Source organism: Nelumbo lutea, chromosome 1, assembly GCF_056320005.1.
Source record: "Nelumbo lutea isolate HS-2025 chromosome 1, American lotus-T2T, whole genome shotgun sequence".
Lineage (NCBI taxonomy): Eukaryota > Viridiplantae > Streptophyta > Magnoliopsida > Proteales > Nelumbonaceae > Nelumbo > Nelumbo lutea.
In genome coordinates, this window is record NC_142684.1 from 1,557,344 (window position 1) to 1,581,964 (window position 24,621).

General features: G+C 39.2%; 1 protein-coding gene and 1 non-coding gene across 6 annotated transcripts in view; both read left to right on the top strand.

The window, feature by feature from the left end:
- The window catches only part of LOC148873170 (transcription initiation factor TFIID subunit 1-like), a 100,133-nt gene that overhangs the window by 14,088 nt on the left and 61,424 nt on the right, over positions 1-24,621 (top strand). For all 5 annotated transcript variants that reach the window (XM_088942152.1, XM_088942151.1, XM_088942153.1 and 2 more), the window contains 3 exons: positions 3,953-4,015; positions 4,171-4,216; positions 5,510-5,764. In XM_088942152.1, coding sequence (XP_088798278.1) covers positions 3,953-4,015; positions 4,171-4,216; positions 5,510-5,764 — 364 coding nt within the window. The remainder of the gene's footprint in view (positions 1-3,952; positions 4,016-4,170; positions 4,217-5,509; positions 5,765-24,621) is intronic.
- TRNAM-CAU (transfer RNA methionine (anticodon CAU)) lies at positions 958-1,031 on the top strand. Its single transcript has one exon. It is a non-coding gene; the product is annotated as a tRNA-Met (tRNA).

The following is a 24,621-nucleotide window of genomic DNA, read 5'->3' on the forward strand; positions in this document are numbered from 1 at the left end:
ATAGAAGAATATTCAAGAAGAGGCAATGGCCAGTTGAAGAGGTGCTCAGACTTGTCATTGGGATGATTTGTTTGTGTCTTTCTGTTCACAACAACTTCAGGGAGTTAGAATTCGTATATTCTTGGACTTTGATTTTTTGTATGAGAAGCTAATGGACCCTTAGATAGGCCTAGTCATGCACAAAGTATTAGAAGCTACTTTAGCAGTTTGTTTTTATAGGTTCCTTTATTTTTTCTTTGTTATTGATAATGAACAGGGAAAAAATGACAAAATTGGCAATTTGGTATATCTCTTATTTCCACTGTCAATTTCTTATTTTGTTTTTTAGAAAACTGTGAATTTTCAAGTAATAACTCCAGTAGGAGTCTAATCATCATTGAAACCTTATCCCAACTATATTGGGTCGGCTACATGAATTCTGTTTCACCATTCCATTCTGTTCAATTCCGTATCCATTGTAAAATAGTGTTTAAACCATTTCTTACAATTCCTATGCAGGTCATTATCCTTTTTCGTCTACCCCTAGCCCTTGTGACCTTTTCAACTTGCAACAAATCACTTCTTCTTATGGGTGCTGTTGATGGTCTTCGATGGAGCTACTCCTAAGTTTCTTTGAATGACTTCATTTTGTGATACTATCCTTTCTAGTTTTTCCACTCATCCATCTCAGCATAAGCATTTCTGCCACACCCATTTTTGGACATGTTGTTTCTTGACTGCCCAAAACTCTGCTCCATACAGCATAGCCGGCTGTACAACTGTTTTATAGTGTTTTCCTTTTAATCTAAGTTGTATTTACCTGTTACAAAAAAGTCCAAGTGCACCCCTCCATTTTTCCCATCTTACTCTAATTATACGGGTAACACTGAGTTATCAAACCAAGATACCGGAAAAGGTCACACTGAGTTATCTCTTGGTCTCCAATCCAGTAGGAATAATAGTAATAATCTAGATACAGGTCCCGTAGCTCAGTTGGTTAGAGCATTGGTTTCATGAGCCGAAGGTCGCGGGTTCGAGCCCCGCCGGGATCATTTGGCCAATGTGTCCCAACAAGAATACTCTCACCATCATGACTATGCTTTCTGGTGTTTTAGTAATCACCAAAGGGCCCGGTTTCCTTTGGAACAACAATCAAGGTTAGTCCATATCCGTACCATATCAACATGTGCATGTTAGGTTTTGGAAAGCAAAGGGATGTTTATGGTAATATTTCCTTTTAGGCTTGGTTGCATTGCCACTGGATGCATTCACTCTAGCAGCTAAACATCTGGCCTAATATAGTCTCTTAATAACAGTGTTTCCTCAACTCTGCCCTTAAGAAAAGTTCTATATGCCCTTTTGTACTCTTTGTATTTACTGTTATCTTACTTTTAATGAAAGTTACATTTATTGATTCATAAAAAGCTATCCAGTTCAGAGGGCTGGAAGCTTTGGCTGAGCTGCTTTGGAGAAGCCACTAGAAGAAGATTCAATGGAAGCTCTTTTTTGGCTGAAAAAAAAAACAAATTTAAGCTTTTTGGATTTTTCATCAAACATTGATTATATGCTGTCTGGGTGGAGCCCACCTTGCAAAGCCCTCCCAAATGGGCACTAAACCCACAAAGCCATTTGCTCAAGAGGGTAATGTTCATGTGTTTAATTCTGTGCAGGCATAAACCTCCTGCTTCTTTAGGGGTGGAGATTTTATCCCAATTAACCAAGTGAATTTGTTTTCATCCTTCCATCCATGAGAAAGAAAGGCTCTTTTCAGCTTCTCCAGAAGCTGTTTTTGAAGGAATAGGGAATGCATAGTTTTCAAGGCGCCAAGATGAGGTTAGGCAATAGGGGGGGCTTGTCACCTTGTTGCCAAGTCACTTAGGCGATGATTTTTTAAGTAAAAAACACATATCCTAGGGTAGTTCCCTAGGTACCATAACCATGTTTTCTTATAATTATTTATAATTTTTATAAGAAAAGTATACACTTCATGTTATAGTATAGAAAATCAACATATTCATAGGAGTTTTTAAAGAAAACCATGAAAGCTTAGAATTTTGGTTTATTTTATCTACATGAAGAAAAGGATCTTTTGCTTTTGTGGATTAAAAAAAAGAAAATCAACTTATTTGTGAGAAGGGAATGAGGGAAGTAAAAACAAATTCAAAAAATATAGGGGCTGAACTCAAGGTTCAAAGTATCGATACACCTTTGCGTATTGGTAGAGGTGTATTGGTACTTTGAACGATACTCCTTTTATGTTTTAGTTTTTTCTCAAGTTTCAGTTTTACACACACACACACACTATTTAAAAAAGGGTTCCCAAAAACTCCTGTGAACAGGTGTATTAGGAATCAAAAGATACAATATGATATGCCTGAGAAAATGTTGATTAGACAAAATTTTAAGTTCATCCTTATTGGTTCAGGTTTTGAAGTTTTTGAGGGTTCAATACAGCTTTTGTTAATGTCTGTGTTAATTAAACCCTAACAAATAAGAAAATAATAAAATGAAATTAGTATATATACACACAAAATGAATATTTTACTTTAATAATGTCTATTTTATAATTATTATCTCAAGAAATCAAGAATATATATGTATTTTATAATACATGGTATAAAACTGCTTAGTGATTAGGCGAGACAAGCCTCCAAGGGCGCCTTGTCACCTAGATAATGTGGGCAAGCTAGATAATGTGCTTTTAATTAGAGTGTGAGTTTGTCCCCCTTTTTTAGATACTTGTCTTTCCAGGAGGAGAGCCTATTCTGGAAACACTCAAGGATGGGCTCTCAGAGAGTGCTAGAGATGCATTTATTTCCAAGGGGCATGCTTAGGTGTTTTTTCTTTTTCCAATTTCCCCCAAAATTAGCAATTAAGCTGATGGACTAGATTGATGGGGTTATAAAGGAGATTTAGATTAAAAGGTAGAATGTAAAATGGTTTTCCACTTTTAGAAAAAAACAAAGTTTTTTTGGGTGTGTTTTCTGCATCTGAGTTCTATTTTTTACTTAAGCTACTAAAATGACAGCACAACTTTCTCTGTGCTTCATTGATTCATGGGAACTTCTATGTCTGGTTGTGCCGAAGTATCAATGATATCTTGAAATTAATGTTCTAGTGATATTTTCTGTAAAAATGTTGGATCCTCCCCAATTCATGTCGGATCTCGTATTATCTTCTCCTGTAAGATGTCAAAATATTACAATTCTTATGAGCCATACTTGGATAAGTGAGATTTCAGAATGTGGTCTTTGATTTTTCATGCCTTTAGGCGTGATCTTTTCCATGCTGCTTGCAGTTGATGGGAAATTTTTGTTTATCTTGGCATATGGGGAACTGGGGATTAAAACTTTAAATATGTAGAGGTAGTAGTTAGAAAGGCTAATAACTTTTGCAATACTTGTTTGAGCTCCATGAATAATGGAGAGTGATTCGAGCAACATATTTACCAAGTTATTAGCAAGTCAAGGTGCTCCATATTAAGTGCTTAATATTGTTGATTGGATTAGAGATATTAGTTACTGGCATCCTTATGCATGCGTCTACTGAAAGTGCTAATATAGATGCCAACTCCATGTCCAGTATAGATGCAAGTAGATCTTTGTTTACTGTATTATCTCATTACATTCTTTATTTTCAATGAGGCTTTTATGATTGCACAGCTAACAGGAACTATAAAAGACTACTGGTTGGTCAGATTTCTCTTCATCATCTTGCATATACTAGCTTAGCTGCTGTAATGTTTTGTCTTTTTTATAACTGAAGAAATCTTCTTTTCTTTTTTCTTGACACTGTAGCTGTGTTCATGGTTCCGTTTCTTGTTCTATTTTGTGTTTATTTATGTATTTATATATTTTCCTTCGATATCTTCCCTAATTTTCCTTTTTCCTTTTTGATCACTACCTCCCATAATTTTTCACAAAGCCAATTGCTTTACCCTTTAATTGATGATTGACATACAATGCTTTTTCAGGATGCAAAGGAACATCTTTCTGCACTGGCTGACAAATTAGGTCCATCACTAACGGATATTGATGTATGGCAATTCCAATCTTGTTGTTAAAGCTCCTGGCTTTTAATACAGTTTCAAGAGATCAGTCTATATCATAGGGGCCCATCATTTTTTTTTTTTGTGTTCTTTCCATTGCATTCTTTTATGCATTGACACTAATGAATTTGTTTAACATGTAGTTGTCAATAAAATCGCCACAAACACCATCTGATGGTTCTGAGCAAGGTGACCTTATATGCCAGAAAGAATGATCCTCAAGTTTTATGGTTTAATTGACTCTGAAACTGATGACTTGGTATCAAGTGAATGTTATCCATTGATCCCATTTACAAACATATTGATATTGGTTAAACTTTTATGCTTATTACATTTTAAGATTTAAGACTCGCATCATATTGAAGAGATAAGAAGGAAGCAGAGTAGAATTAGATATCAATATTCTGAATATCACTATGTTTAATTCAAGTATATGCCATTTCAGTAGGGTGAAGAATCTTTTCTTAGACTTCGATTTTAATCTGATAATTCTCTTTTTCCCCTTGAATCCTTTTTCTTACATATCATGGGCTTTCAATATTTCTATATTGAGGTATTTAATCATCCTTTTTTTTTTTTTTATCTTTCTAATTGAGGGCGGGCCTTGGCACAATGGTTGGGTTGCTCCATTGTGACCTGGGTGACTAGGGTTCAAATCTTGGAAACAGCCTCTCTGTATGTGCAGGGGTAAGGTTGCGTACATCTGTCCCTCCCCAGACCCTGTATTGGTGGGAATCTTGTGCACTGCTCTGCCTTTTTTTTAATCTTTCTAATTGCCACGCTTTCCTCTGAGGGATTTTATATGTATAATTTGTCTGATAGCTTCGGTCATTTCGTCTATATGCTGTCAGAGTTGAAAGCAAGATGAAACTTTAAAATTGGGTTTGTCTTATGTTGCTGTCACTTCAATACACATAGGTTTACTTGTACATACACAATAGCATTTGAGAAGGATACAATTGAATTGGTTTTCAAGTAGTAAACTGTTGAAGTGTACGCCTTCTCTTAATATTATTATTATTTTTGTTGTTGTTGTTGTCTTTTTCTTGTTATGGTCTGGGGTATAACAGCCATTTTATCTATTATTGAGACATATGAGAAGAAGCGGGCTGCATGCCCACCCGAGTTTTCTCTGCAAAACAGATTTCTTTCTCTCATTTCTACATTTACACATCTCTTTTCTCTCTATTCATCTCTATTTTCTTTTCTTTTATTCTTTATACAAGACTTGTTAAACAATATAAAAGATCAATAGACCTTAGACTGTTAATGCAAATGTATCTAGAAAATCTGACCTCTTTAGGATCTAAATTGTGGTAATTTTATACAATTCTCGCTCTCTTGTTTGATGGCAGTTTTGAACTTATGGTAATATTTGTGATGCTTTTCTGACAAGTAATATTTTATTTTATTATTTTATTTGTGATGCTCTTAAACATGTCTATACTGATTCAGTGTTAATTCATTTTTTTCTGCCAATAGATTATGATGAAAAAGCTGAAGATGCTGTTGATTACGAAGACATTGAGGAGGAATATGAGGGGCCTGAGATTCAAGCCACAACTGAGGAAGATCATTTGTTGCCTAAGAAGGACTATTTCTCGGCTGAAGTTTCTCTTGCTACTTTGGAGCATAAAGCTGTTGTTTTTGATGATGAAAATTATGATGAATATGAAGATATTGAAAAGGAAGAGGTGGTGGTGGATGAAAAATCTGAAGCCCACATTGTTTCACAAGGTTCTACCTGATAATCATTCTTATTATGTTTGTTGTATCCATGTAATTTAATTGTTGTTATTGCTTTTTATTATCACCAACCTTTTCTGAAATTAATAATTTGATCTGGTACTAGTTAATGGTTCACATTTGTCCCACTATAGTTTATTAATTGTCCAGATGTCTTTGGTGAATTATTAACAGAATTGGAAATTAAGTGCAGAATGAGCTTTCCTTGGTTTTCTTTTGAACCCTCTCTATAAAAAAAGAAGAAAAAAATGATGATTTGCTCCCTGGATATTGCACCGAGCTGATAGCTATAAAATTTGTCATAATGTCACAGTCAAGTTTCCTTCAACCCCCACTTGAGTGATCAATCCCCATAGTGCTGATCTTTTCTATGTTTGTGTTTCTTGAGGCTCATAAAAAATGTTGAAAATTAGAATGCCATATAGGATGACTATGTTTACCATCATGATTAAGTGACATCTTTGCTCTATATAGTCGATGCAGCATTGTTTTCTCAATTTACCTTTAGTTGAGCTAAGTGGGAGGAAGAAAGTAGTATTCTTTGTTTGAGTGATGGTTATGCAAAGACTCTGATTTGTGGAAACACGTTGGGTGAAGAGGAGGAGGTTAGGCTTGATGAATTTCTTATTGTAGAGATTATTCAGCCCTGTTTAACTTGGGACAGGATGAGGAAGTGGTAAACAAGGATTTGATGTTGTGGGTGAACGTGATCAAGTGGTCTGGTTTGTCATGTAACCAATTGGAAAGTTGACTTCTTAATTGATTTGTTGGAAAGAAGTAATGCAATAATTCAAATGGGTTTAGAAGGATTGGATCTATGAATCAAATTCTTTGGAGTGCTTCCTCATTATTCTTGGAGGGTGGGGAGTGGGTCTAGCATTAGGTTTTGGAAGGATGATTGGTCTGGAGTGGGGAAGATTTTGAGATTTGTCCTAGGTGTACAGGTTGGTTCGGAAGGGAGTGCCTATTTCTGAATGTTATGAAGTCTCAAATGGTTCCGTGGTGTGGACTCCAATTTTTAGAAGGCCTCTCCTCGACTTGGAGCTGGAGGAATGTTTGTATCTGCTGTCAAAATTGCAATTTATGAAAATCAATCCATCAGCTGGTGATATCAGACGGTGGAAGGAATGCAAGGATGGAAACTCTATTCTAATCAGAAATATGGTGGAAGCCGATCTAATTCAGGGAGTGTGGGGGAAGCTAGTGCTCTCAAGAGTGGAAGCCTTTGCCTGGCTGATAGCCAGGGGGTGCATTCTGATTCAGGACTGCCTAAAGAGTTGTGGATTTCAATTTCCAAGTATATGTGCTGCTCTGTGCTTGTTTGGAGAGGAAGAGATTATGAATTTGTTCTACCATTGCAGCTTCATTTCCTCAATATGGTTCTTCTTCTTCTTCAAGCTGTTTAAAGTGGATAGGTGGTCAAATTCAGACCAGTCTAAAATGTTTAGCTGTTCGCCAAGAATTCAGGGTGGTTCTAAGGCCAAACTGATGTGGAATTGCATACCATTTGTGGTGTTCTGTGAAGTTTGGAAGGAAAGGAATAGAAGAATTTTCGAGAATAAGAAGAAAAGTTTGGAAGAGGTAGTGGCTTGGATCAGCTCATCAGTGATTGGTTTGGTGGTGGTTCTGCCAGAATTTCAAGGATTAAAGAAAGAAGACTTGGGGGCAGATTTCTGGAGTTCTTTGAATTCTTAAACTTCTGGGTTTTTGTTGTATTTTTGCTTTAAATTTTCTCTGTTTTTTTTTTGTTTCTCTTGATTTGGGGGTGACCTCTTGTCACCATTTTAAATGATGAAGTTGTTATTATCATCATATCATTATTAGTTAAGGTTCATTTACGGAATCATATATTCATATAGACAGTTTCCCTTAATTAGGTACTTGCAAAGGGGCAGAGAAAACCTTTGGTTCTGAGTTGGAGAAATGAACATACAGAACAAATAAAGAAAATAGATAATTCTTGGGAAGTAACATATAGAGAGTGCTAGTGTGGAAAATGTATGAGAGATGTAGGCTTATTATGGCTAAGTAAAATTATTTAATAAAATAATGAAAACAAGAAATGAATGGAGAAAGAGCACTATGGCACCTATATTTAAAAGCAGAGTGATATACAAAACTAAACTTATGAGTCACATTGACACTTTGGGAGAGAATATCTGAGCAAAGGTTACCACATGAAACAAGTATTTCAAAACACCCATTTGGGTTTATTTGAGGGAGATCAACCATGAAAGCCGTCTTTCTATCAGTGTTTTAAAAGGCGTGGGAGGCGTACACCTGGAGGCGTGCCTCCAGGCACAGGCAAGGCGCTCCCAAAATGCCTTGAGGCGTATGGCAGAGGCACTGACACCTCTTAGGTGTATGCCTCAGGTGCAAGAGGTGTACGCCTCTTGTGCTTTTTTCATGAGGCGTGCTAGAGGCGTATACCTCATGCGCCTCATGCACATCTTATATAAAATGACACAAAAAAAAAAAGAAAAAAGAAAAAAGAAAAAAAAGGAAAGGAAAGGAAAGGAAAGGAAAAGAAAGGGAAGGGAAAGAATAAGAAAGAGAAGAAAAAAAGAGAAAAGGAAAGAAAAGATAAGGGGAAAGAAAGTGGTTTGTCCCCTGCCCCTTTGGCTGGGGGACTTCGCCCCCCCCCCCCCCCCCCCCCCCTCAACTACTGTTATGCATCTTTATTCTTCTTAATATAAAAGATTTTTATTAAAAATAAAGAAAAAATGAAATCCCCCTTCCTCTTCATCCTCCTCCTAACCCCCCTCCTCTTAAGGAGGCTTACGCCTCTTTCGTTCTGAACTACACCTCACACCTCTAGGTAGTGGAACGCCTCGCGTCATGCATCCGTGCTTTAAAACATTGCTTTCTATTAAGATGATTGATAGAAGAGTTTAGAGAGAAGAAGAGAGATCTTAATATGGTTTTCATTGATCTAGAGAGGGCATATGATAGAGTCCTTATAGAGGTAATGCGGTAGGTTTTAGAAAAGAAAGGAGTCCCAAATAGGTAGGTGGACTCTATTAAGGATATGTATGATGATCCAAAAACCAATGTTAGAACACCTATGGGAGAGATGTCAGATTTTACATTAAGAATGGGTCACAGAGGTTTAGCACTTAGTCCTTATTTATTTGCATTGGTGATAAATGAATTGACCAAACATATTCAAGAGGAGGTCCCATGGTGCCTGATGTTTGCTAATGACATAGTATTAATTGATCAAACTAGTGAAGGATTAAATGCAAAATTAGGTTTATGGACAACTGCAATAGAAAAAAGAGGTTATAGAATAAGTTTGACTAAACAAATATATGCAATGTAATTTAATAGTAATAGGAGCGTGAACTAGGATGTGCATAAGACTGCAGACCAAGAGATAACTGACCCTATCTCCTCACATGTGCTTTCTGTGTAAGAACAATGGTGAAACCGTCTTTTATATATTTTTATCCTGCCCTTTGTACTTTTTTTTTGGGTGCAACTTTGTTCTCTCTTAGGGGCGGGTGGACTCCTCTGCAGGATGTGGTGGGTCTCTTTGATCCAAACTTCTTGAAACAACCTAAAAGGGAGAAGAATTTTGTGGAAAGCAGTGAGAGCCGCCATGTTATGGACTGTATGGGAAGAAAGGAATGGGAGGATCTTTAATGGAAAAAAAAATCAATCAGAAATTGAAGTCGTGGATTTGGTAAGAATTAAAGTTGCACATTGGGTGAAAACCATGGAGGACTTTCAAGGTTTCTCAAAAAATGACATTTTGAGAACTTGGAAGGAAGTGGCTTCTGTAGAGATGTAGAGCTATAATTAGTGCTGCTATATTGCTGTTATTTTATTTATTGTGGTCCCCACTGCTGCTGTTGGTTAGTTCCTACTTTATATTTGTTAGGCTGCTGTTAGCAATGTTAGTTTTGTTAGTTATTTGCTTATGTAAGCAGTAGGGGCATTAATGTAATTGCCATCTATATTTTGATGTTATTATAAATATCTGAGTGGGGTGGCAACTAAAGCCATCTCTCTTTCTCTCATCTTTCTCTTCTCTCTTCTTTCTTTCTTCTTCTCTAGTATTTTTTCCTCATTGAATTGCAACAAGAATTAGACTGATTACAGTCTTGATTTGCCAACTTGGTATAAGAGCCAATCTAGGGTTTCTCATGTGTGTCTAATCCAGCCGACCACATGAGAACTTCCTGGGGCTGGAAGCTTAGAAAGATCTATCCATCGGCTGATTCTTGGAGGTTACCAGAAGGGTTTAGCAGTTGTCCAAGGGCTTGTAGAGGCTTAGAGAGTGTTTGGTAATCAGGAAGAATCAGAGAAAGATCAAGATTAGGGTTCAGACTGAGATTGGAAATGGCAATCAGATTTTTTCTGGGTAAGTTTCTATCTTTCCTTGAGATCGGCACCAGTCAGAGATAGATTGGACCTATCTAGAAGGAGCGGCTGAGCTTTCCTTTATTTTCTCAGGGTTTTCTACCTTACGATCAGACCTGATTGTGACCTATTTAGAAGGTGTGGCTGAGAATTGTTTCTGTTCTCTCAATGTTTTCTCTAGGCTTTTTCTTAACCCTATGATCAGACCTGACTATTAACACCTTTTGGATGATTCGCAAATCAGTTTCAGCATTCCAAAATGTTTTCTAAGTGATTTCTAGACTTGTTTCAGTTTCCAAGCTTGCTTTTCTTGGGTGAGAACCTTTTATGGGGGAATCCCTTTGCTGAGAACTGGTTTCTCCTGATAAACCTATTACAAAAATGGCAGGAGCTGAGTTTAAGACTCAAGGGGAAGGTATTTTGGGGGCTGGAAACATGGGAGAAAACAATTTTCAGATCACTACTGTTAAATTTGACGGTTCTAATTACTTAGAATGGTGTTAGTCAGCCATGATGGCGATTGGGGGCAGAGGGAAGTTAGGTTATGTGAATGGAGATGTAAAGAAACCAGCCAAAGAAGACCCTTCATATGCCAAATGGGTTCAAGAGAACTATTTGGTCATGACTTGGCTGTGTAACTCTATGCAGCCTCATATTAGCCACAATTATTCGTGGGCAAAAACAGCTTAGGAGATTTGGGAAGTGATGAAGGAAATTTACTATTATCCACTCAATGTTGCTAGGGCCTATGAACTGAAATGTGAAGTAAATAACCTCAAACAAGGGGAGAAGCCAGTTTCAGTTTATTTCTCCACTCAAATCTTTATGGCATGAAATTGATCATCTGGAAATTATTGAGTGGGAAAGTTAGAAGGATGCGAAAACCTATTGAAAACAGGTTGAGACCAATAGGGTTTTTGAATTCCTAGTTAGTCTGAATTCAGAGTATGATATTGTGAGACAACAACTGCTCACAAGGGAGACTGTGACTTTATCTCAGGCCTATTCTCTAGTGTATAGTGAGGAAAGTAGGAGAAAGGTTATTTACAGTTTCAGCCTATGGAATCAGCCCTAGCAGCCGTGAAACCAAAATTTGGGGGTGACAAGGAAAGGGTCATAATGGAGGAGGATAAGAAGGATTTAGTTTGTGACTATTGTAAGAAGCCGAAGCATACCAAGGGCACTTGTTGGAAGTTATATCAACATTTAATGCCAACAAAGCTTAGAAATAAAAAGGGGAATGCCAATGTGGCTATTACTACTGATGGTGCATCCTCTTCCAACACAAGAGCCACATCCCTAGACACTTTAGCTACTGTCCGAGCTGCTCTGACTCGGTTAGAAAGTGAAGTTGGTACTTTAGCCCCCTTATCTCATCCACTGGTTACATCTGCTACTCCTACTTTGGCATTTGCTCATTTAGGTACACGGGCATTAGTAAGCATATCATGTTTTAGGTCCAGGTAACAATGGACCATGTTGGGTCATAGATTCAGGGGCATCCAACCACATTTTTTTTTTGATAAATAACAATTTCATTAATTCACCAAAGAGGTTACATAAGGAAGACAAGCACACTTATCTTCCAAGTATAATCAAGAAAACAAAAGAATATTTAGAGACAAAAATTACAACTTAGCCCAAAACATTGAATCCCTTTTTGCCCCTTGTTTAGCTAAACCATCAGCTAGAGAATTGGCTGATCTTTTGACCCAACACATTTTAACTTCCATCTCTCGCACCAGCCACGCAAATTTCCTCCTTTGATTATTGTACCTCCATAAACCATTGCTGTCTGCATTCATCCACCCTATCACCACCTCTGAATCCCCTTCAATTAAGAGTTTTCTGATGTTCATCTCCTTGGCTTTCTGGACTCCTTCCATAACTGCAAAGATCTCAGCTCTAAGGGAGTCACCCACTACAATTGGGCCTGAGAACAAGGCAAAAATGACCCCATTATCATCCCTAAAGACACCCCCAATCCCTGATTGTCCAGGGTTCCCCCTACTACTCCCATCAAAATTTAATTTCATGAACCCAGCAGATGGAGGTGTCCAAGACACTCATTATTGACTTGGTCTGTGTGCACTTTTCTATTTCACCACACTTCCTCAACATGTCATCCACTGTGTAACCTGCGAATAGTTCCAAAGATTTCAGCCACTGTACAGCCCTGAAATGACTGATAGCCTTTAGTTCTTCCACTCCTCTCTCAGCCGCTGAGAATATCCTAAAGTTTTTTTCTTCCCATATTGTCCAACATACTGCAGCCCTCAAACCTCTCCACATAGTCCTTCCCCTTTTCCTATGCCACCTGAAGACAGAAGGGGAAAAAAGGCCCTGCAGATCTGATGGAGGGTTCCATCTACACCCAAAGAGGGAAAAATCCCATTCCCAAATTGACCTCACAAAATGGCAAGACACCAATATTGGGTCGTTTCTTTTGGAATAGATCACTAGTGTTGAATCTTTCCAAATAGGCTTCCCAACAAAAATTACCAACCCTAGGAGGGATTGCTCTGCACCAAACCTCATCAACACTGAAAGGGGGGTTACAGGACTGGTGGACTGGCTTAGGACTTTGAAAAAGGAAGCACAAGAAAAGAAGCCAATGGGGGTAGGGGTCCATATTCTAGAGTCTGCCCTTGTGGGGTCTAAGACAACATTATTAAGAAGTTCAAGAAGGCTTGAAATATTAGCAAAGTCTGAATCCCTCAAGGCCCTTCTGAGACCCAAATTCCACCCAACCCCAGAATTGGAAGAGGACAGGGTAATGAAGGATGAAACTAGCTCATTTTTGAGATCAGATAGAGCATACAAAGAAGGAAACTGATCCTTTAGAGGGGCATTCCCCACCCAAGTTTGTTCCCAGAATTTTATGGAGTTATCGGAATTCAGATCATACATGATATTGGGGTAGAATATTGGAAGTAGACCGTGAATGGCTTTCCAGGGAGAAAAGCTTGTGGTCCTAGCTTTGATTCCAGCATCCCAACCATTGTGCTCCAGCCCATGTATATTTGCCACTATTCTAGCCCATAGCTTCTCCTTCTCCAAGGGGAACCTCCACAACCACTTCTCTAGAAGAGCCATATTCCTTCTCCAAACATTCTCGAGCCCCAAACCACCACAAATTTTACTCTTGGACACTACCTCCCAACTGACTCTAGGATCCCTCTTCTCCTCTCCCGGCTCCCACAAGAAGTCTCTCATTAACTTCTCCAACTTGTTAGATACCTTCACTGGGATTTTGAACACAGATAGGAAGTAGATGGATAAATTAGGAAGCATGGCCTTAATCAGTGCAACTCTTTCACCAAGAGAGAGGTAATTCTTTTTCCAAGAGACCAATCTTTTTCAAACCTTTCCACCACCCGGTTCCAAAAGCTCTCCCTCATAGGGTTGTCACCTAATAACCCTAAGTAATTCAATGGCCACCCTAACACTTCACACCCCAACACTTCTGCACTCCCTGATCTCTCCCTTCTCCATATTCACCCCTGCTACACAACTTTTCCCAAAGTTTACCTTCAAGTTAGACATTTGCTCAAACAGTTGTATCACCAACTTCAAGTTCCTGATAAAGCTCACATTGCCACCACATAATAGAATCGTGTCATCAGCAAACTGTAAGTGAGTGAAGGGGGTTTCCGTCCTCCCGACTCTCCAATGAGACCCCTCGAGTCTGCTTTGTGAATCAATTTCCCCAGGACCTCTGCAATTAGCATGAACAAGAAAGGAGAGAGAGGGTCTCTTTGTCTTATACCTCTACTGGCCGGAAAGAACTCTACCACTGTCCCATTCACTAGCACTGAATAATGACAATTCTGGACACAACCCATGATCCAATTGCACCATCTACCACCAAACCCAAATTTGATCAAAACTTTCCTCAAGAATTCCCTATCCACCAAGTCATATGCCTTTTCCAATCCAACTTACAGACCACTCCCTTCTTTTTAGCCTTTTTAAAGTTCTCCACACTCTCATTAGCAATTAAGATTTGATTAGTGATTTGTCTTCCACTCACAAAAGCTCCTTGATTTTGTGCGATGATGTCTAGCAAAACCTCCTTCAATCTCAATGACAACACCTTAGCAATGATCTTGTACAGGCTATTAACCAAGCTAATTGGTCTAAAGTCCTTCAGGTGGGAGGCATCTTTCTTTTTTGGAATCAAAGCTATAAATGTAGAGTTCACACCTGGATTGATAATTCCTCTCCTGAAAAACTCCTCAAACACCAACAAAAGATTATCTTTCAAAATATCCCAACAATCTTGATAAAAAGCAATTGTGAACCCATCCGACCCTAGAGCTTTTGTTCTATCTGCAGAAAACACAACCTCCTTCATCTCTTCCAAATCAAATCTTCTTTCCAACCTTCTCCTGTTCTCCACCCCTACATCTGGCCAATCCAAATCTTCTACCCACACCCTTCTACTTACCGGCCTTCTTAGAATGGATTTAAAGTGCTCCACACAAGTCCTGACTATGTCCTCTTGTTGTGTTAACTCAACTCCTACTACCATTTTGGAGATAAAGTTCCTCATTCTCTTTCCATCCACCAAAGAGTGAAAATACCTAGTGTTTCTATCTCCCTCCTGCAACCATTTACACCGAGATTTTTGCCTCCAACTTATTTCCTCCTTATGCAGGCAATCCTCTAATTGTCTTCTCAAGCCTCTCCTGAGTTCCTTATCTTCCTCTCCAAATTCTCCCCTTTCTTCTTTAGAGCCAATGTTTTCAAGTTGGTCCAACAACGCTTTCTTTTTTTCTTCTAACCTCCCAAACTCCAAAAGATTCCACTGCTTGACCTTTGCTTTCACAAATTGTAGTTTCTTATTGAATCTTATCCCCTACCAATCCACCATTGGGTTACAGTCATACCACCACTCCCTTACTTTATTGGTAAACCCAGGGTGGAGCAACCACATGTTTTCAAATCTAAATGGGGCGGGTCCTCCACTCCTTTCCTCCTTACAAATCACTATGGGCCAATGGTCCGAGGTCACCGTTGGGAGAGCTCTCAAAGTCAAATTTGCCCAATGTTCTTCCCAATCAAAAGAGAATAGGAATCTAGCCAACTTAGAGCAGATGGGACTAGATTGGAGATTTGACCATGTAAATGTTTTGTGGGCTATAGGAATCTCTTTAAGCTTCAAAGGCATCCACAACCTTGTTAAATTTTTGCATGCTTTTTGTCACCCTCTGATTAATCTTATTGGTTTCCTCCGAGTATCTAATCACATTAAAGTCCCCACCCACACACCATGGCCCATCCCACAGTCCTCTAACATCAGCCAATTTTCCCACAACTCCTTTCTCTCTCTGTAGTCATTTGGTCCATATACATTTGTGAGCACCCATACATAACTGTCCTCTTGCTGCTTAAACTTCATGGAAACCGAATACTTCCCAATCAGCTCCTCCAGGCCTTCAACTACATCCCTCTTCCACATTGTTACACCACCCCCACCCCCCCTCGAAGCACCCCACGAAGGAGCTACCACCCAGCTAATCCCCCTGGCTTTCCAAACACTCCTCGCCCAACTATTATTAAACTCCATTCTCTTGGACTACTGTAACAGAACAATATCTGGGTCATAGCTCCTTATCACCTATTTTATTGTTGCTCTTTTTCTTGCACTCCTATTCCCCTCATGTTCCAACTAAGTATCTTCATTTCCACTTCTTTCTTGACTCCCTCTCTACCTACCCACTACTTTCCCCCTTTTCTAAAACACCTCCCAGGCTCTGCACTATTTACTCAAGAACAGGGTCCCGCCATAGGTGAAATGGAAGGCCTATTAGCTTCAGCCAAACACACCCATCTTGAACTTCGACTTCATTGCAGATTGGGCTCCAGTTCTGAACCTGTATCAGACCTCCATCTACCACAACTGCTTTGAAGCTTAGTTCCTGGTTGCCTACATCAAGCACGGCTTTTGTCTCCGCAAAAGGGAACAACATTGCTTCATTCCTAGCACCTAACTCTCCTGCAACTGTACTCAGAACCTTCTTCCAATTTGTCACCCCTTTATCATTCACTAACACCATTCCTTTCTTCCATTCCTCCTTCCCCACTCCTACCAATATTCTTCGATGAATAGAAGAGCAACCAACCACCATTTCAGGACTCAAATGGCCTTGCACTTCTACACTCCCTGAGGTACCAATCGATGTTGCCTCCTCCTGAGTTTTTTGACTCAGGTCTTCAAGCTTTTGGCCAGTTGCCTTCCCTCCATCCACTCCCTTCTCTTCCAAAGCTACAAGGTAAGACTGCAGCACCTGCACAAAATCCATTCACCCTTTCTGCAATCTCCCTTCCGGCACACAAAGCATTTGTTTCCCATTTGTTCCAAGAAATTTCACCACGGAGACAAACCACCCCTTCTTGTTTCTATTCAGTTCTGTTACATATCTCTTGCCTGGAACTGACATGGAGTTTGTTGGAAAACGTGGGGTTACTGGTTCAGATCTGAAAATAGAATTGTATATATTCCTAGGATTGTGGAAGGATTGATTTAGAAAGTTTTTTCTTTCTATTTCTTTCTATCTATTTTTGTACTTTCTATTTTCTCTTCTTTCTAATTTTTCTTCTTTCTATTTTTCTTTCTTTCTATTTATTGCAGCAGCTTACTGTATAAATATGCCCATTGGCAATAGAATGAAACATATCAGTATTCTACCATTCCAAAACATATATCAGAGCTCTAGGTTTGTCAACCTTGAGATATTTCGGCCTTCATTGCCAGTTTTTTGTGTTTTTCTCTTCTGGCCTTCAGTGTTGATCTGTAAGAAGAAGTGTTCCTTTATTCTCCTTTCCTGCTGGCCTTATTTTTCCTCCATTAACAATGTTCGACATGACTGCAACAAGTGCTCCCGTCCAAACCGATGAAGGAGCAACAAATTCTCGTCCTCACACTGGTGATTTGCAGAATATTCAGGCAACATATAGACTGAATGGCCAGAATTACTTGAAGTTGTCACAACTAGTGCATACCTATTTGAAGGGAAAAGGAAAAATTAGTCACCTCCTTGTAACAGGACCAAGGTTGGGCGAGCCAAATTTTGATGCTTGGGACGAAGGGGACTCCATGATTATGTCATGGTTGTGGAGTTCAATGACACCCGAGATCAGTGATACTTGTGTGTTTCTTCCCTCTGCAAAGGCTATTTGGGATGCTGTCCAACAAAGCTATTCCAAAGCCCATGACACTGCTCGTGTCTATGAGGTCAAAGTGAAGACTGTGGCGGCCAAACAAGGGAGCAGGAGTGTTACAGAGTATGCAAATCTGCTGCAAAATTTATGGCATGAGCTTGATCATTATCGGGTTCTTGAGACAGTGCGCAGGTGATGCCGGCCAAACAAGGGAGCAGGAGTGTTACAGAGTATGCAAATCTGCTGCAAAATTTATGGCATGAGCTTGATCATTATCGGGTTCTTGAGACAAAGTGCGCAGATGATGCTGTGATCTTGAAGAATTTTATTGAAAGAGATAGGGTGTATGATTTTTTGGTCGGACTGAATGCTGAATTTGATCAGGTCCAAATACAAATTCTTGGCAAAGAAGAAGTGCTTCCATTAAATGAAGTCATAGCCCTTGTCAGAGTTGAGGAAAGCCGTCGTTGAATCATGCTTGAGCCTAAAGATCTCGAAGGCTCAGCCATGGTGGCAAGGGGAGGAAGTTACAGTGGTTCAAAGGGTGAGAACAATCACAACTTGGCTCGTGACACAACCACCCGTGACTCTAACTATAACCTCTGGTGCACCTATTGCAAGAAGCCCAGACACGAAAGATCGGTGCTGGAAACTTCATGGGAAACCTCCCACATCCATCAAGGAATGGGGAAATCGAGGAGTTTCAAAAGGGTTCAACAAGCCCATAATGTCTCCACAACCCCGTAGCAAGAACACTCAAGTCAGGGACCATTTAATGATGAAGAAATTGAAAGGCTAAGGTGCTTCCTGAAATCCTTGAAACCAGGAAGTGGTTTCTACCTCTCTTGCTCTCTCAGGTGAGTATCTCTAGGATTACATGCCTCGGCTAGTGTTTTTCCATGGATTCTTGATTCTGGAGCTACTGACCTCATGACACCCTCTTCAATACATTTTCTCACCTATACACCCTGTCCTAGTAATAGAAAAATTTCTGTTGCTGATGGTTCTTTCACCACAGTGGCAAGGATTGGAAATATTCAAATTACTCCTTCCCTATTACTTAAAAATGTGCTTCATGTTCCTAAGTTATCCACTAGCCTTATCTCTATACATAAACTCACCCAGGATGTGAACTGCAATGTTGTGTTCTTCCCTTCTTACTGTGTATTTTAGGACCAAGTTTCGGGGAAGAAGATTGGACTTGCTAAGGAAAGAGATGGACTCTACTACCTTGAAGCAACCAGCAAATCATCTCACACTGTTATGCATGTCACACACGAGTCATTCTTATCTACCTCCAATAAAGATTTAATTTGGCGTCATCATTTCCATTTTGGTCATCCTTCATTTCCTATTTTAAAAACAATGCTTCCTTGTTTAAAGGAATTGGTGTTGAAACCTTTCATTGTGATGTTTGTGAACTTGCTAAGCACAAAAGGGTTTCTTTCCCAATCAGCAATAAAAGATCTTCAACTCCTTTTTATTTGATTCATTCGGATATATGGGGCCCTTCTCAAATTCCCAACGTTACTGGTTCCAGATGGTTTGTTGCCTTTATTGATGATTGCACTAGGGTCACATGGATTTTTCTTCTTAAGTCTAAATCTGTTGTGGGTACGATTCTTCCCAATTTTCATAACAGGGTCCAAACTCAGTTTGGTGTGAGAATTAAAAGGTTTCAATCTGATAATGCTTCAAATTATTTTAATTAGAATTTGTCCCCATTTTTTCAGAAAGAAGGCATTGTGCATAAATCCTCCTGTGTTAACACTCCCCAACAGAATGGGGTAGCTGAGAGAAAAAATGGCCATCTTTTGCAAACCACCCGAGCCTTTCTCTTTCAAAATCAGGTTCCAAAACAATATTGGGGGGAAGCTGTCCTTACTGTTGCCTACACCATAAATAGACTACCATCTAAAGTTCTTGACAACCGAAGCCCAATACAAGTCCTTTCTCAATTTTGCCCTGATATTCGAGCCTCAAATAATCTCACACCAAGAACTTTTGGCTGCATTGCCTTTGTTCATGTTCATAATAAGGCAAATTAGACCCACGAGCAATCAGGTGTGTCTTCTTGGGATATTCCCCAACTCAGAAAGGTTATAAATGTTATCATCCAGCTAGCAGAAAATTCTACACCTCCATCGATGTCACATTTGAGGAAGGAAAATCTTTTTTCACTCAACCTTATCTTCAGGGGGAGCCCTCATTAATGGAAGATAAGGCATCGGATCTACTTTCCCTAGATGTTTTACCCTCCTCACAGACATTCAATCGTCAAGAATCACATTCCTCTGAGCCCCACATTCCCGAGTCTCAACAAGAGTCAAACAACCCGGCCATTGAACCAAATTCGGACACTGTTAATCCCACGAATGATGTGCATGATAATGTGAGATATATGCAGGTTTACTCTAGGAGGAAAAATCCAGATCCTCAACCTGTGCAAGTCCTAGATTCAACTCCTAATCCCAGAACTAAGGGATGCTTAGATCCTGAACCTACACCTTCACAGTCTGAGTATGAGTATGACCTACCTATTGCACTGAGAAAAGGAACCAGAGAATGTACCAAACGCCCATTGTACCCTTTAGCCAAATATGTATCATTCCAAAGATTCTCTAAATCCCATAAAAGTTTTCCAGCCAGCCTTAACACCATTCCAATTCCTAATACTCTAGCCGAGGCACTTTCTAATAAGGAGTGGAGAAAAGCCATGAGAGTGGAAATGGAGGCATTAGAAAAAAACAACACATGGGAAGTTGTGGATCTACCAAGAAACAAGAAGACGGTAGGTTGCAAATGGGTGTTCACAATTAAGTACAAATCTGATGGGTCATTAGAAAGGTACAAAGCACGCCTGGTAGCCAAGGGATATACACAGAATTATGGGGTAGATTATCAGGAGACTTTTGCCCCAGTAGCTAAAATGAATACAGTAAGGGTGTTACTGTCGTTGGCTGCTAACTATAATTGGGATTTGCAACATTTTGATGTAAAAATTGCGTTTCTCCATGGTGATCTAGAAGAGGAGATATACATGGACATTCCACCGGGTTTTGGAGAAGGCATTAAAGGGAACAAAGTTTGTCGGTTGAAGAAAGCACTATATGGTCTCAAACAATCTTCGAGAGCATGGTTTGGAATGTTTACGAAGGTAATGCTGAGTACAGGTTAAGCAAAGTCAAGGTGACCACACATTGTTTATCAAACACACAGCCTCAGGGGGAGTTACTGCACTATTAGTCTATGTGGATGATATAATCATTACTGGGAATGATAAAAAGGAGAAGGAAGCATTGAAAAACTGCCTTGCTAGAGAATTTGAGATAAAAGACTTGGGGAGACTAAAGTATTTTCTCGGAATTGAAGTTGCACATTCTAAACAAGGCATCTTTATCCCTCAACTAAAGAATGTTGTTGATCTTTTGAGAGAAACAGGAAATATGGCATGTAAACCAGCTTCCACGCCTATAGATCCCAATCATAAACTTGGAGAAGCCAACGGGAATGCAAGTGTAGAAAAGGAGATGTTCCAAAGACTAGTTGGAAAACTCATTTATCTTGCACATACACGACCAGATATTGCATATGCTGTAAGAAGCAAAATGTAGTGGCTCGGTCAAGCGCAGAGGCAAAATTCAGGGCTATGGCACAAGGAGTGTGTGAATTACTCTGGTTGAAGATAATTTTAGAAGACCTGAAGATTCCACGAGAAGAGCCTATGAAACTATATTGTGACAACAAGTCAGCCATCAATATTGCTCACAATCCTGTTCAGCATGAAAGGACGAAGCACATCGAAATTGACCGACACTTTATAAAAGAGAAACTTGACAGCAAGTTGATTTGCACTCCCTGTGTGTCTACAAAAGGACAACTGGCCGATGTACTTACTAAAGGGCTCAATAGTACAAACTTTCGAAGAATTATAGCCAAGCTGGGAATGGAGGATCTCTATTCACCAGCTTGAGGGGGAGTGTTGGAAAACGTGGGGTTACTAGTTCAGATCCGAAAATAGAATTGTATATATATTCCTAGGATTGTGGAAGGATTGATTTAGAAAGTTTTTTCTTTCTATTTCTTTCTTTCTATTTTTGTACTTTTTATTTTTGTACTTTCTATTTTCTCTTCTTTCTATTTTTTCTTCTTTATATTTTCTTTTCTTTCTATTTTTTCTTTCTTTCTATTTATTACAACAGCTTACTGTATAAATATGCCCATTGGCAATAGAATGAAACACATCAGTATTCTACCTTTCCAAAACAATTTCCATGCTGCCACAAGTAAGGAAGACATTTATGTGGGTTGAAACTTGTGAAATATGAGAACAAGCAAAATCTACTTATTCAGAGCAAAGGCACTATGCAAAGATATACCAACTGCAAGCTGAATCCTCCACTTGCAAGCAAGGGGAAAGAAGTCTCTCAGCATATTTCTCAAATTTGACATCAATCTTGAAGGAGCTAGATGATTATCAAAATGTGATTTGAAATGTGATGAAGATCCAAAGGCATACAACTCACTTGTTTCCTAGCAGTGAGTATTTGATTTCCTTTTGGGGCTGAACCCTACATATGAGTCTATCAGGGTACAAATCTTGGGAAGTAAGGACTTACCTTCAGTTCAGGAAGTTTATGCCTTAGTTCAGTTTGAAGAAAGTAGAAGTGATGAATTGTGTAGAGGGGGAGCTGGTTGCATTGGTAGTCCGAGGATGTACAAGTGCAAATGGAGGCTCTTTTAAGGAGGGTGATTTGCAAAAGAGGGTGGACGACAAAGACGAACTTTGGTGCACTTAGTGTCAAAAGTTCAGGTACAATAGAGACACATGTTGGGACCTCCATGGGAAACCTAAGTGGGTTCAGGAATTGAGTAAGAAATCAACATTTGATCAAAGTAGAAGCCAACTTAGCAAAACCAGAAGAAATATAACTCAACAAATGTGGCATCTCAAGAGACTAGTCCCATGGTACCTCAAGAGCTTCACTCTGGTTCTGATCCCAGGGAAAAGATTATCAAGTCCTTTCATGACCACTTGGAATAATATGGTAGGACACTTCGCCAGATGGATTCTGGCCTTACTCATACCTCCTTTGCGATTACATTAGGTAACTTTGCCATTGGCTTCCATGTTCTCATACATCTAATTCCCCTTGGATAATTGACTTTGGAGCCTCAAATCACATGACAAGGTGAGATTGGATAATGTGTCATTTTCCACCATAGTTGGTCAAGTAACCATCTCCGTTCCTTTTGGTCTTACATTGTATGTTCCAAATTTACTTTACATTAGCAATGTAGTGCTGATCACTTGGTGTTTAGCAGGAGCACTTCATTAGTGAAGATTGTTCCAGCTGTGTATGTTGATGATATTGTCCTCACAAGTAGTGTTGCACAGGGAATTATTGAATTAAAGCACTTCTTGCAGCAACATTTTCAAATTAAAGGATCAAGACTCCTTAAATTTTTTTTTTTAGGTATTGAAGTTGCATGCTCAAAGTAGGGAATTTCCCTATCACAATTGAAGTATGTCCTAATATTTCCTTCAATGTGTGTATGTGTGTTGAGTCAGTTTATCCATACATGCCTGAGCAAAAGATGGCAAAATCTACTAGAAAACAGTGCTACATGTAGTTATGTGGGGAGTTAGGGAGGAAAGAAACACACTTATTTGATAACAAGATCAATTCACTTGAAGAGTTAATCTCATATATTTCCTTTCTCTTTAATCTCTAGGTTGCTAATTCGGAGTTGTTTCAAGGCCTCTCAGTCAATGACGTTAACAGAAATTCAAACAATTCTGCTCCTTCCAAACTTCCTTGAAAGCATCTAGAGATAGCCTGTACCATTTAATGGAGGAGGGATGACTTCCAAACTTCCCTCAAACCGCTCCGGTTCGCTCGCTTCACTCGCTCACTGAAGCTCCGAGAACCCCCTATTTGCTAATGTTATTCATTCATTCATTGCAATAAAATATCTTCTTAAAAGGCAATGAAAGCTATAAAGTCATTATTTTTATGTGAGAAATAAGAATTCGAGGCCCTAACATAGATTTGTTTGGGCTTGCCTCGAGGGGCGTGGTACAAAGGCGACTCATAGAATCGAGAATGCAATATGTTTTACATCACATTAGCTACTTGAAGCAATGCAATTAAGGAAAAAAAGAGATTGTGGGTTGCTAGGAAATGCTTTATATGTTTGCTTTTATTTTTAAATTTTCATTTGAATACACTTTACATGTTATGTTTATGTATTTTAACTTAAGATAATAGGTTTTTTAAAACATTTCTTTTAAAATTTATCTTTTTCATTAACATTATGTTTAATATTTTTTGACTTTTTAAATTTTTTTTGGCATTTTTTTGAATTTTTTGACTTTTTTATTTCTTTTTTGTAATTTTGCGCCTTGCTTAAAAAGGTGTTCGCCTCACCTTGCGCCTCAGGTGAAAATTGGCCCTTGCGCTTTTCTTGCGCCTTGCGCTTTTAAAACACTGGGTCTACTACATGCTATTGTACCTTTTTTTGTGGGTGTGAATAAACCCTAGTTGATTCTAGGTCAAAGTAGAGAAGAAGGAAGAAGAAGGAAGAAGAAAGAAAAGAGAAAGAAGAATAAGAGTATTCGGCCAGACTAGAAGAGAGAATGTGAAAAATCACTCTCCTAGCCGACCCACTAGAATTTTATTCATAAAGACAAGGAGGAGAAATCAACATCACCAACACCACAAATAGGAGATGTAGATCCATTAGCAAGAGTAACTGACTGAGATGTGGAGGAGCGAGAAAGGGAAGAAAATACATCAAGAGTCCTAGACATATGGTCTGAGGCTCTGGAATCAATGATCCAGGGTGAGGCTTTGGAAGCTAAGCAAGTCATACTTGAATGGGCAAGTGTAGCTGTGTTCTGCTGTGATGTTTGAAGGAATTGCTCATATACTGCCCGTTACATCAAGAGTCCTAGACATATGGTCTGAGGCTCTGGAATCAATGATCCAGGGTGAGGCTTTGGAAGCTAAGCAAGTCATACTTGAATGGGCAAGTGTAGCTGTGTTCTGCTGTGATGTTTGAAGGAATTGCTCATATACTGCCCGTGGTACACTCACCATTTCCTGCCCGAAAGCACAAGTGGGTGTGGAGGGGGTTGAGGTAGTTTGGTGGCTTTCATTAATTGTGCTACTACTCTTAGATGTAGCATGGTTAGCCCAAGTGTTGGATGGACCACGCAAATCATAGCAGAAATTAACTGTGTGCCCCTCTAAGACACAATGTGTACATTTTCTCTGAGCATTACTCCTTCCTTTTCCACGGCCTCCCCCAGA